This window comes from Balaenoptera ricei, chromosome 8 (assembly GCF_028023285.1).
Source record: "Balaenoptera ricei isolate mBalRic1 chromosome 8, mBalRic1.hap2, whole genome shotgun sequence".
NCBI classification, from domain to species: Eukaryota; Metazoa; Chordata; class Mammalia; order Artiodactyla; family Balaenopteridae; genus Balaenoptera; species Balaenoptera ricei.
The window spans coordinates 39,787,099-39,801,714 of NC_082646.1; the positions used below are offsets into that span (position 1 = coordinate 39,787,099).

At 33.2% G+C, this 14,616-nt stretch overlaps 1 protein-coding gene across 8 annotated transcripts in view; it reads left to right on the top strand.

The window, feature by feature from the left end:
• CCDC82 (coiled-coil domain containing 82) overlaps window positions 1-14,616 on the top strand; it is a 29,615-nt gene that overhangs the window by 1,389 nt on the left and 13,610 nt on the right. For 5 of the 8 annotated variants that reach the window (XM_059930539.1, XM_059930537.1, XM_059930543.1 and 2 more), the window contains 3 exons: window positions 3,545-4,278; window positions 4,764-4,977; window positions 14,386-14,478. In XM_059930539.1, the coding sequence (XP_059786522.1) occupies window positions 3,559-4,278; window positions 4,764-4,977; window positions 14,386-14,478 (1,027 nt within the window). In that variant the 5' untranslated portion in view covers window positions 3,545-3,558. Of the gene's footprint in view, window positions 1-863; window positions 997-2,275; window positions 2,397-3,544; window positions 4,279-4,763; window positions 4,978-14,385; window positions 14,479-14,616 lie in introns of those variants that run through there. The other 3 variants (XM_059930541.1, XM_059930538.1, XM_059930542.1) reach the window with 2 other exon arrangements.

Genomic DNA, 14,616 nt, shown 5'->3' on the forward strand with positions numbered 1-14,616 from the left:
CAGACAAGATAGTATGTGCTATTTACATGATTTTAACCATGAAACACAAAGATGTGATAGTATTGATCATCTTCATTCACTTATTTAATGCTCTCTGTTTGGAGTCTCTTTTTCTCTTTGCCTAAAGGTAAGGTATCATTAAAGAAGCTTGATTAAACTTTCATTTCAAAATATTGAGTGTATACTCAGCATATATAGAAATTACATCCATTTGCATGGATTATTTTCTGAATGAATTCTAATGATCAAGAGATACCTTACCCATCAGCCTAGCTTTATCTTCTCATTTCTCTCCTCAGGTTCAGTTCACTCACTTCCCTCTGTCATCCTTCTTCCCTCCCCAGCTCACGCAGTAAAAGTATCCACATTTAAAAAGAGGAGCCGACCATAATCAAATTATCTTCCTTTTCAATGACAGATTTTTTTGACATTATTGATATAAACAGCAATTTTGAAATATAAGAGATGCCCTGGAAATTTGGCAGTTGGCCAAATGAAATTTGTTTACATAAAATTTGCCTCCTCAAACATTCAATACTGCAGCTTTCCAAAATAAATTTTTTCTCATCAGAGACTGCCTTTCTTTGGAATCTTTACTTTTTGACTCAGTGGGGAATCCCTTAAATTTTGTGATCAGTGTCCTCAGTAAGGTGGCAGAGGGAAGTCTGCAAACTTTTATCTCTTTTGCACATTCTTTTCTTGCCTGTTAGATAAATAATTTACAGAAGTTTCTGGCCTAATTCATGTGCACTAAAATTCAGTTACATAATTTAAAAAGCATGTTTGTAAACTCTTAGTCAAACTGTTTTAATGATTATTTTCAGAAACTAAAATTTAGCCTGAATGAGAGATAAAATAATGACTTTTTGAAGGCATAATTTTTCCTACCTTGTACAAATATAATATTGGCAGCAGTCATTGTGTAGCACTGGACAGGGAATCAGGAGACCTGGTTTCTAATCCCTGCTCTGTCACTAACGAGCTGTGTGATCTTCGGTAAGTCATTTAAACTCTACATCCTTGGCTTTGATTTTTATAAATGAAGGTAGATAATATCTTCCTTTTCGGATCATTGTCAGGATTTTAAAATATATTTGAAAATGCACTGAAAATTACTATACATATAGCGTTTTTTAATAGCTTAACTCTGTGCAGTCATAGGTATTTGAATAGTGTGACATTCTTAATCATTTCTATCATTGTCATAGGAATCACCTCTTGAAATGATAACTGTCTTTTGCACATGGTATAGTTTTGTAAGATAATCATCTAGTGTGTATGAAACTGCTTTTGAGTTCTAATAAAATCACCTTTCACTTTAATATTCCTCCTGTCCATACTTTAGTGTATCTACTGAGGCCATATCTGTCTTTTGTTTTCATTATTTCTCCCAATTCAGACAGATTTATTAAAAAGCCTTACCTTCTTATTGTAGTGTAAAGCACATGCACAGTTAGCTTATGCAAATTTATAACTATATATGCTTTAAAAATATTTCTTTGTACTATATGGCTTCAAAATATAACCTGCCTAGTTTATCTGGTGTTTAATAAAAAGAAAAAAAAACAGTAATCTGTTTAAAACCTGAAAGAGAAACTGGGGGACATATTTTGCAACAGTATGGTATACAATAATCCATACTTTGAAGAGTAAAATAGAGAGTTTTAAAAAGAGTAATTTTGACCACACACAGATTTATTCTTTGCTGATTTTAATATAAACCTTCTGTAAAATGCAACCTAAGTGTAATTTCAAATAGCGGAATATTTGGTCTATGGACTAGGATTTGGTAGATCACTGTTACAATGCTGAATGTATCTTGTAGCAGTTACTGTCATAAGGTCGCCTACATTATAATTTCTTGTGTATAATCTTAGCAACTGTTGTTGTTCTGATTTTATATGAGTTGTTTACCATTATAGAAGCAGTCACATTGCCTTATAAACATAACAGAATTTGTACAATGAAATGGGTGGTATCTCCCCCCCCCCCAACTAAAAAGATAATCATCTTGGGAAGCTATAAACTTGGTTCAGTAACACCGCCATTGCTCAAAAAATTTTTGCCATTCTAGTTTTGGAATTACCATCAGAGTTTGCAGCACATTTAAAAAATTAATAGTAGTTAATCTTCATCTTTTCATATTGCCTTTCATTTCTGGAAGCTGGTAACAATCCCTTATAACTAAGACAAGTGAATACAGTGGATATTTAAATGTCTCTTTGGGATAAAAAACGACGTGTGATTATTTTCATATTTTTTGAAAATAAAATAGAAAATCTCCAGAATATTCTGTGCCATGGTGGAAATATTGGAACAATCAGCCTCATAATGTGATTTCTTTGAAGGAGACAGCACTCAATTGAATACATAAGTTCTTATATGCGTATTATGAGGTCAGTCTCATTGCATCGTGATCATATTTTTATTCTCCTTAGCAACCACAGAAGTACATATGTGTTACCGTTTCTCTAGTTAAATTGTCTCTAATTGTTCTTTTACTGTATACTTGTGATAATTTTGATGGAGTTCACCCTTTTCTGAATCAGGAACTTAGATCATTTGTTTTCCTTCCCAATACCATGCTCTGCTTCACCATGAAACTTTTTTGTTTTTTCACCTATGTTATTGGATTGTTAGTAAGTTTTCTATTGGATTATATTGTATCTTTAACTTTTAATGGTTTAAAGCCATTGCCATTTTACTAAAATATATGGAGGCTGAAATCTTGGTAGATAAGTTATCGCTCAGTTTTGCACTGTTATCTATTTTGTGTCACTTAGTACTTTATTACTTTCTTCATATAAATGTTTAACTTTTATGTTATAATTCATGTAATTTCTCTGTTCAGAATCCTTCTTTGCTTATGGGAGGAATCATTCTGTAATCCCACCCTACCTTTCTATACTGGTCTCTTTTTTCCAGCATAAAGCCTTTTTTCACACCTTTTCGGTCACACTTATTTACTAAACATGTCATGTTCATTCTCAGTGCCAAAGTTTGGACTTTATCATTTTTTCCTGAAATCCCTTTGTCTTTCATTCCTTCTGTTCAAATGTAATCAATTCTTCAGCGGTCTATCAGATCATATCTGTTCAATAAAATTTTCAGTGAAACACTTGCTATTTTGATCTTCCTGCATCTTTACACTTTTATTGCAGTTATTTTTTTATCACTTATTTGGTACTAAATGAATACTACCTTGCATTTTTCTTAATTATTATATGTTTCTATGTTTTAGTTCTGCACATGGATAGTAATAGTCTGAAGAACAGGACCATGATTTTTGTATGAACCTCTTTCAGCACAACATACAACATAATTCAAAATAGATGTTCATATGATGATTTCATAGATGTTCAATAAATAATTTGTTGCATAATTTGTTATGCAAATTATGCAACCATCTTCACTCAGATATTTCATGTGATTTTACCTTTGTGAACCATTTAATAACACCAAATAAATATAGTTTGTACCATAAATGCATTCATTGTTGTAATCTGGTTGTCATTATTATATTCCTAATAACTTTATTTTGTAGAAGCTTAAGTGAAAATGGTACATATTAGAAGACATGAAACGAGGAAAAATTCTAAAACTCAAGAGTGTGAACAGAAATCTCGAGTGGATTGGAGGCGGACTAAAAGAAGTAGTCTCTCACAATTATGTGATAGTGATGATGAGCTTGACAGTGATGAGGAGCTTGATAGTGATGAAAGTGTTGACAATAATGAAAGTGTTGACAGTGACGAAGAACCTGATAGTAACAAGGGGCTTGATAGTAATAAGAAGCCAGAAAATGAAGGAGAGCTTAAATTAATTGAAGTTGAAAGTGAAGGAAACAGTAGTAAGCATCTCATTAACACTGGCAACAGTTCGACATACGAAGAAGAAAAGAACAAAACCAAACATGGAAGTATTGACTTACCAGATCATGAAAAGCATTCAGGTCAAGAGGAAGATGATCTCAACAAACACTCTGGACAAATACCAGAGGAAGATTTAGAAGAAGAACACATCAAGCGAGGGAAGAGAAAAAGGATCTCCTCTGTGATGTACGACAGTGATGAAAGTGACGACAGTGATATCCTAGTTAGAAAAGTGGGCGTTAAACATCCGCGTAGAGTGGTTGAAGATGAATGTTCTTCAGTGGAGATGGAGCAAAAAGAACCTGAAAAAACTTTAGCCACAAGAAAGCGAGAACAGCTCCAGAAACTGCAAGACCTCTCAAAACAGAGATCTCGTCAGAGACGCAGTAGTAGTAGAGATCTTGAGGTGTGTTATATTTTATTGGTTTTGTTACTGTTTTTAAATTTTTATTTAAAGTATTTTATAAAAATCAAAGTGCTGAGTCTGTTCTATTTCACAATAATTCTAAAATTTATTTTTTAGTCAAGTTTCCTTGAACATGTTTGATTGCAGTATTGTATCTAATAATATTATTTTTTCATGAGCCTCATTCTTTCACTCTTTTTTAAAATTGAAAGACTTTTTTAAAATTTGGTCTTTCCTGTTTTTAATTTCTACTTATCATCTTAATGTCGATTTTAAACATTTTATTTCACTTACCAGGGTATATTATCTTCTTCCTAATTTCAAAAATTCAACATTTAACATGACAAGATTTTTTTAACCTTAAAATATAAAATTAATTTCTACAAATCATTTTTTTATTTCGGATTTAATCTTTTAATTTCACATCCATACTGACAATTTTTTAAAGGTACACTTTACTAAAAGGTATGTTTTAATTTAATTAGGACTCTGAAAAGAAATCCTGCCCAAGCAGTGATGAAAATGATGATGAGGAGGAGGGGGAGGAGGAAGATGATTATGAATATGATGAAGATGGAGATGATTATATTATTGATGACTTTGTAGTGCAAGATGAGGAGGGTGATGAAGAGAATAAAAGCCAAGGAGGAGAAAAATTGACTACATCACAACTGAAATTAGTAAAACAGAATTCTCTTTGTAAGTTAAATATCAAGAGAATGTTTTATGACTTGTTCTAATCATGATATTATACTAAGTATCAGATCAGCCTTTTACTATCATGTTCTAAATCATTGATTAGGAACTGTGGTTTCATTTTCAGGTAAACTTGTCTAATAATAGTTTATTCTAGTGGTTTCGAGAACCCTTTACACTCTTAAAAATAATTGAGGACCCCAAAGGGCTTTTGTTTCTGTGGGTTATATCTATCAACATTTACCATTGTAGAAATACAAAAGAGAGATTTAAAATATATCTATTAATTAAATGACTTAAAATAACTCATGTAATGTGATAAGCTCATTACATGTTAATATAGATACCATTTTTCTGAAAAATTCTATTTTTTAACTCTATTTTTCCAAAAAATGAAAAGAATGGTATTGTTTTCCATTTTAATAAATATATTTAACGTCTAGCTTAACAGAAGGCAGCTGGGTTCTTATATCGGCTTTTGCATTCAGTCTGTTGTGATATTTTGTAATATTAAATTAGATGAAAGCAATTGTGTTTCACACAGATAGGTAGCTGGAAAAGGAAGGATTGTTTTTAAAGCATTTTTAAAATAATTGTGGATATTCTCATTTGACACCACACCAAAATTCAACAAGTGATAGTTTCTTAAAGGTTAGTTTGCAGTATGGAATGTAAAAGCGTATGAATGAACTTTTAGTACTTACATTACATTCCATTGGTCTGTCTTGTAATTTGAATGGATCTTTTACCCATGCATGATTTTGTAACATCATGCACTGATAATTCGAAAAATATTGGTTCACTGGGTTATGTAGCTTTTCCATATTTTGACACATTTCATTATACAGTATTTAAGAAATCACATTCATTAATATCACCACCAATCTCATCAGAAAATTCTTTAGGTATTGGGAAGTTGTCAAGCTCATAGTAACAAATACAAGTTTTTCAAAATTCTAATTTCTACTCAAAAATCTGTTTTTTATCTTTGGTAACAAATACTGTGAGTTCTTGAAATGACAGTTTCTCTTTGTTCATTTTTGACAAAATATTTGACAAATGCCTGAATAACATAGTTGGTCAATAGTTCTCTCAAGTATACATGGTGTTTCAAGTAAACTTGACAAATGAGGCTTTTTTAACTCCCAACTCAGTTTTCCTCAAAGTACGATATTATACTTGATATGCAGCACAAGTGCTTTATCCATACTTCCCACTTCATCTCACTGAATACAAAAAAGGTGTATACTCAAGATTCAAGATTTAATAAAAATAATAATTTTTACTGCTTCATCAAGGACATTCTTAGGTGAAAGTAGGTTTTTTACTGAATGCATAGCAATGATTATAATGATTACTAGTAGTTTGGTTCTATAGCCATGATTCATGTTAAGGGGTCAGCTGCCTTATCCATAGTTACGTTTGCAGCATCGTTGAAAATGTCAACATGGTGAAACAGCAGATAATTATCTTAGTGTTATTGCTTTGACCTCACTGATCACCTTAAATGGACTAGGAGACTTCCAGGGGTCTACAGATCACACTTTGAGAACCACAGGTGTTATCTGGCCTTTCGAAGTGACACTCAGTGAAACCTATCAGGAAATTAGAACCTTTTATATTTTCACACAATGGAAATATAAATAATAGGGCCCTGAAAATTTAGGATGTCTTTAAATATGTATTATTGTTCTGATCCCTATAATTGTACATAAATTTAAAGACTTTTTTATGATGTTTTACAACTCTGGTACAACTCTGTTGGATGAAAACATTTTTTTTTCTTCAAGAATGCATTTTTACCAAAAAAAATTAAAGGGCATAGTTACTAAAGTTAAGTGTAATATGGTTCAAATTAGATACCATGATTTAGATAAATTAGTAGATTGAGGTATGAATCAAATTTCAAGAAATTTATCAGTTACAGAAATGCCAGTGATAAGCATCTGTGTATTGAAAGTTAATGACTGTTTTCCTTATGTCAGTAGGCACTGGTTCACCTGCCATCTGGACATTTGAATCTCAGGAAAACTCAATTGGGAAGTGTCCCATCATTCTGGATATTAATATCTAGAATGTGATAGAACATTTACTGAGAGATACCCACTCATAAACACTCCTGTTAATTAATGAAAATAAAAGTCCACCACATGGGAACTCTTTTAACTTTCTTCTCTATCCTACACTTTTATGCTTACTTTTGTTTTTTTAAGGGAGGTTTTAGATTTACTGAAAAGTTGAGTAGAAAGTACAGAGAGTTCCTATATAACCCCTCATTCAGAGTTTCCCTGTTATTAACATCTTGGATTAGTTTGGTACATCTGGTGTGATCGATGAGCCAATATGAATACATTATTAACTGTAGTTCATAGTTTGTGTTGGGGCTCACTCTTTGTGTTGTACATTCCGTGGGTTTGAGAAATGTATAATGATGTAACAGGTATCCACCATTACAATATCAGAACAGTTTCACTCTCCTAAAAATGCCTTGTTCACCACCTACTCATCCCTCCCTCCCTCCCACCCCAGAACCCCTATCAACCACTGACCTTTGAAATGTCTCCATAGCTTTCCCTTTGCCAGAATGTTTTATAGTTGGAATCATACAGCATGTAGCCTTTTCAGGTTGGCATATTTCACCTAATAATGCATTTAAGTTTCCTCCATGTCTTAATGTGCATGATAGCTCATTTCTTTTTATCACTGAATAATATTCCATTGTATGGATGTACCACAGTTTGTTTATCCATTCACCTGTTGAGGGACATGTTGGTTGCTTCCAAGTTTTGGCAATTATGAATAAAGCTGCTATAAATATTTGTGTGCAAATTTATCTATGGACATAAGTTTCCAACTCATTTGGGTAAATATCAAGGAGTTCTGTGCTTGCTTTTACTATTGAGCATCTCCACCTTAGAAGGAGATGTACCTCATTTTTTATGCAATACATTTTATCTTATGTGTTCTTAATTGAAGCTTCTCCTTCTGACTCTATCCTTACAAGCTCTCTTTTCTCAACTTGTAACCATATTAATGCCTTTCCTCCCTTGAGTTGGCATGTTCTATTAGCCACCATTCTAAATCTTACCTTTTTGTTCAAGTCTCCCAGTAACTCTGCAAAGCATTGTGCTTAGACTATTATACCCATCAATCCAGTGAAATTGCTCTCACTGAAGTTAGTGATAACTTTTTAGTTGCCAAGATGCGCTTTGGTTCTTATGTTAACCTGATACTGCTGTGTTCTTTGCCACTAACCATTGACAACTCTCACTTTCAAAGTTCTCTTTTTCGCTTCTTGCATTCCCCTTATAATATTGCTGTCCTCTTTTTCCATTTGCCATGTAAATATCGATGTTTCTAAAGGTTCCATCCTCAAACTACCTTCCTTTTGCTTGTGCTTCAGGCAGTCTCTGCCCCATAACTTCAGCCCAATCTATGGGGAAATTCCCAAACTTTTATTTCCAGCACAGATTTCTCCATAGTTTTAAGGCCCAATTTTTAAATCTTTTTATTGAACATTGTCATCAGGGTGTCTTTCAGACATCTCACACTCAATATGTGCAAAACTAAATGATTGAGAAGGGAGCGTAAGGGAGTTTTGGGCTGGTGGTAGAACTTGTTTTTTTGATTGTCATGGTGGTTACACAACTTCGTGTTTTGGTCACAGAACTGTGCACCAAAAAGAGTGAATTTTATGGTATGTGAAAAAGTATAGCTCAATAAAGAAATCCAAATGAGCATCCCTACTTCCCAAAAAATTACCTAAATCGTTAATCAGCTTCACTTCTCTTTGTAATCCTAACACACATTAGACTTGGTGACACATTATAAGAACTTATTAGTTGGATGGATGGATGATTAAGATAAACATTGACTGAAGGCTCCTGGGTCTTATAGTTTAATAAACAAAAATGTTAGGCGTGACCAGATTTATTAATACATCAGAGGAAAAAAAACCCATGTATTTTTATGTGATAATTTATGATTTGGTTAATGTTTTTAATACTTAACAATGATTATGCCATTAAGGAATATAATAAATGAAGCTAAATACAGGCAGTTTTTGATATGCCAAGGGATTATGTTCTAAAAGTTGCTATAAATCAATTCTTACATTTGAAAATCAACATACATTTTCTCGTTAAAGCAATAATCTATATGATGAATAGTGAACACCCTTCTGTGGCCTGGGTTGGATTGTAATTAGGCTAGTATTCCCAGATTCATTCTCCCCCCATCCCCAACTTCTATAACAACAGTGACAACTACTCATTCAACATGTGATCAGAATTTGGGAGAAATGTTCAGAACTCCAAATTCAGCACTCACTTGAGACTCACAATCAGTGGCATATGCAATTTTATCTTTTTGAATAGAACAGTTCCACTGTAGGAAGACATTTTGTTAATTCCTTGCTATCTGCCATTTGGCTCTGAAAGACGGACACATTTGTAACACCTTAAAATAGAATAGTTTGCCTCCTGCTACATGGTTGAAGCACTTAAAAGACAGAGTCTTTTTCCCTTCTCATCAATCCCTATTATTATTTATTCATATTTATTCTGAGACTGCAACTCCCAGAAAAGATATCAAAGAAAGTAGAGGGATGGACTAGCAATGGTTTGTTGTATTACAGATCTATATAGTTCACATGGTAATAATGTTATACACAGGTAGAGAGATAGGAACACCTTCAGATTTGTAGATACTAAAGATTATATTATTTTTCCAGTACTCTATCATATGTTCAGAGTGACAGAGAACCAAGTAGTACATTATAAAAGTACATCTCAGTCTAATAGTGCCTTGCTAGAAAAATGCTTGCTAGAATACTGGAAATTAGATTGAGTGAACATTAACTTAGTCTCCACCTAGCAATTAAACAGAATCTTTCTATCAATATGCATGGTATGACTAAGAGCAATCTCACAACAATTTATGTTAAATATTAAATCCTCTAGAGAACTTCTCCTCTTGTTTTAGGATAAATAAAAAGTACCAGTGAAATCATATGGCACAAGGGAAAAGTAACCCTGCCCTGAAGACTCAGGGGAAGAAAATGCCCATGAAAAAATGTTTCATTAAAGTAAACAGAAGAAAATTGTACAAAGCATTTGCTTTGCAATCTATGAAAAAGAAATAGAAAGTCATGAGGAGAGAACAATTTGAGGTGAAAGGGAGGTAGTTAAGGATACACTGCCAGAAAATGAAAAATATAAAGTCAGAAAATCTATATTGAAAGCAGTAGAGAGCAGAATTAACAGTACAGAAAATCTCATCAGCGATATGTAGGTTAAACCCTAGAATTTTCTAGCATAGAGAGAAAAAACATTTCTAAAGGAGGAGATAATACATAAAGGAATAGAAATGAAGACCCTATTTCACAAGTTCCTGGGTGGGAAAATACAGAACAAATGGAAATCTGAAGGAAGAAAATTACATAACCTTAGTGAGATATATAAAAGATTTGAATGTGCTGAGAGGCTTACCATGTTTCTGGATATAAAGACACATGGAGATGTGAATTCAAAGGTATCACACAAGAAAATATTCTTGAGTTGCCAAACACACCTGTTTATGCAGATTAAAGAGGCTCACATCCTAAGTTGATGAAAAATATTTTCAAACAGGCATATGAAGGAAATATTTTTGTAATTACAAGAGTAAAGAAAAAGTCCTCTAACCATTCTTTTTAGAACTATAAAAATTGTTTAATATTAGGTGCCATATTAATGTGTTGCATAGGTCAAAAGAGAAAAAATAATAATTTCAATAGATTCTAAAAAGGCATTTGATAACATTCAATGCCCATATCTAGTTTTCCAAAAAGTCTTAAGAATAGTTATATGAGCATATGTCCTTTACATAACAAAGAATATCTTAAACCAAGATCCAACATCATAATGAAGCACTAGAGATATTCTCTTTAAAATAAAGAACAAGACAAAAATATTTCCTACTTTGTTCTAGTTGTTCTCAACAATGCAACAGATGTGAAAGTAAAATAAAAAATATAACTATTGAAAAGGAAAAGACATTATTGAACATAATATGATTATACACAAGCTATCAGTTTCTGACTTATTTAACCAAAGATACAGAAGTTAAGAGAAAGGATATGAATATATTGAGAGTAGGAGTAGATGCAGCATCTATTTCCATATTTTTCTTAAGTTCTTTTTTCTCTATATGAGTGGGAGGCACCTGTTGGAGTAGAAAAAGGGGCCCATTTCTTGCTCTGCCCCTGCCCTCTTACACTGGGCTTACATTTCCATTTCAGAAGAAAGTACACCAACAATCCATGTGCTTCTACCTAAGAGAATATTTATAAACAGTCTCTTGGTTTTTGAAATAAACTTAGCACTAGCAAGACCACATCCTCCTCAGGGTAGGGGGAGAAAGCAGTCAGTGCCCAGGAATTCCCAAACAGTATCTCTCTCTCCAGCTCTATAATGTTCCAGGAAGCTCATTTTCCTTAGAAAAACATCTCAAAAAATGACAGATGCACAATTAATACGTAAAACTCAGTAGTTTTCTTATATGCTGTCAATAATTATTTGGAAGATATAATGAGGGAAAATTCCATTTACACTAGTGAACAAAATAATTACTAGGCCTAATCTTAAGAAGAAAAGCTTGACTTTACAGGTACAAGAATAAAATTTACTGTGGAATAGAAAAGGAAATGTGAGTAAAAGAAGAGATAAGCATGTTTCTGGGAGGTAATAAATCATACAAGAAGTTATATCTTCTGAAGTTAATGTTTTGATTCAGCTTTGCAAACACAATCCTAAAGTTCACTTGAAAGAACAAATACATGAGAATAAATAAAATTTGAAAACAAAAAATAAAGTGGAAGGACTTGCCTCACCAGATATAAAAAGTAATCATAAAATTGCAATAAGTAAAGCAATGTAGTACTGATGTGAGAATGACAGCCAGATCAGTAGGAAAGGAAGGGCAGATGGTGCTGAAACAAAATCTTAGCATATATATGAAATACATGGATGCACGGAAAATCAGCTGAATGACCAAACTATCCAATGATTGGATGTGGGGAAGGTGATTAGCTACCTTGAAAAAATCAAGTTATGCCTAAACATGAATATTGTTTATTTTCTCCTGTATCCTTTTGAAATTTTTTATAATCATGGAGAAAGGTTACAAACAATATTTCTAGGGTATTCCACAGAAGCCCATCCAAGATAAGGATTAAAGCGATGAGAAAAGCTCTGGGGAGGTCTGAGCTCTATTCCTGACTCTGCCTCTATCTAGTTCTGTAATAAGTTATTTCATCATCGAGTCATTTTTACTAGTCTTGAAGGATTTGAATTTTATTTTCTCCTATTTCCCATTCACGTCTAAAATTCCATGTTCTGAAGTATGAAAGTATCAAATCTAACTACCATGCAGAACAACATCTATGTAGGGGATTGTAGCATGAAATCTAGAGTCGGACGGCCTGTTCCAGCCTTGGTTCCAACACTTACTAGCTCTATGATCTTTGGGAAGTTTTTCATCCTCTCTGTATCTGTTTCCTCAATGAGAAATAAACCGAGAGTAATGATAGTACCTCATAGGTTTGTTGTGAGAAATAAAGCAATGCATGCAAGTGCATAAAATGATGCCTGGCCTATACTTGCTCAGTAATATTTTTTTTTCAACTTGAGATGCCAGGAGCATAATTCCACCACCACCCCACCCATCCACTCAAGCACAATGAAATCAAGGCCCTCTTCCTGACTCTTTTGAAGGAGATTCTAACACACATTGGTAGGAGAGGGATTCTGTGGTTAGGAGAAAAACTCCCCAGATGATTCTGATTCTCTGCCCTTTCCTTCTATTTCTAATCCTAAAGAAACACTATTAGTGTCTTTGAAATAGAGCAGCAGTTCCCAAAACTCTATAGCAGGTGAGTAACATTGGGCATTAGCACATTCAAGACTGATAAATTCAGTGGAATAAAAATTAAAAATTCTATTTCAATTTGTTTGATAGGTGCAATAGGGGTAAATTTGATTTTTTTTTCTCAACACATCAGTTAATATTCCCAGAACAGTTTTCCCTTAATTCAGTTTGGGAAGTGCTAGACAGAGTTTAAATGCATTTTAACACAAATTAAGTATGTACCAACACTATAATTTTATATCCAGAAGCTGATGAAAGTCTAGTTGAAGTTAAATTCTATTGAAATATTATCTCATTTTACAATTGTATTCATAAATGGCTATGGTTAGTTTTCTGCAATTTTTAATTAATCTTAGGCCCTTTAAAGTCTAAGGGCCACAGTGCAAATTATCTGCTATTGTCAAGTAGTTTTATTACTGCCTCATTTTGGCCACTCTAGTACCTCAGTAAGGTGTTTTCTTAAAAATGAATGCATACTAAAAGTTTCCCCTAGAGTCTAAAATAAGATTTATACAGCCCTTTTAGTAACTAAAATATAAATTAAAAGATTTCATGTTAAATTTCATCTTTGTTTTATGTCAACTGAAAGCAAAGTCAAAATCACTCATGGATGTTAATAATAAGTCTTAATTTTGCTTTAATCCCTCGCCAAGCATCTTCCACTTTTCCTGAAATACTTAGGCAGCCCTTAATGTGTCTTCACAAGTGCCCAGATCGGGGGCAGTTGTTCTTTGATGACAACTTGGATCAAGGAGGGGGTCGTGTTTGACAGAGAACAGTTCCACAACCATATAACCGTTGACCCACAGCAACGGGAAATAGTAGGGACCTCCTCTCTCACCATTTGCCTGGTCACCACAACAGGTGATTCCATGGACCAAACTGGGTTAGTGGGAAAGTAGGCTTATACATTTGGTATGAAAAAGAGAAGACATAAATTTTCTAAATTGGTATGGAAAATCCTAGATCTGTGGCAGCAGAAAGGGAATAGAGTTTTTATAGCCATTGTCCTTCTGGCTAGGGTAACAATTTCCTGGACAATTTCATATGTAACATGGTTTAGAGATAAGGAATAAGAGAATATAGAAACATATGTGAAGAATATGTTTCATTCACATATTGAGCAGCCTACCTTTAGAAATTTTCTTTCTTGTTCTCTCACTCTAATTGTCAAGTTGATAATTGAACTTCAGTGCCCAGGGGATGATTTTGATTTTTTTTCCACAATGTATCTTAATATTTCCTGAACAGTTTTCCCTTAATAAGTTTGGAAAGTGAAGATTATTTGAAATAACAACTTGAAACTTTGGATTAGAAGCCGGTAAATTTGGAAAATGGAGACTATCTTAGTGAATAGACAAGTCACTGAGCCAGCTATAAAATTAGGATAATTAAGCAATTTCTCCTATTTATTAATTTCTTAACCTTGGAGAAAGGAACCCATTGTATTTAGGGAATTGTTTTGTCTGCTGGATTCTAATATTTATTTTAAATTAATTTCAGATTCTTTTAGTGACCACTATACTCACTTTGAAAGAGTTGTGAAGGCTCTTCTGATCAATGCTCTAGATAAATCTTTTCTGGGAACATTATATGGTAAGTTAATAATACGAATGGAAGAATCAGGGTTTTTTTCCCCAATTTTTAAACAGCCTCATTGTTCTTTATGTATATATGTGTGTGTGTATATATATATCCATATATATTAAACAAAACCACGGAGACCCAATCTTA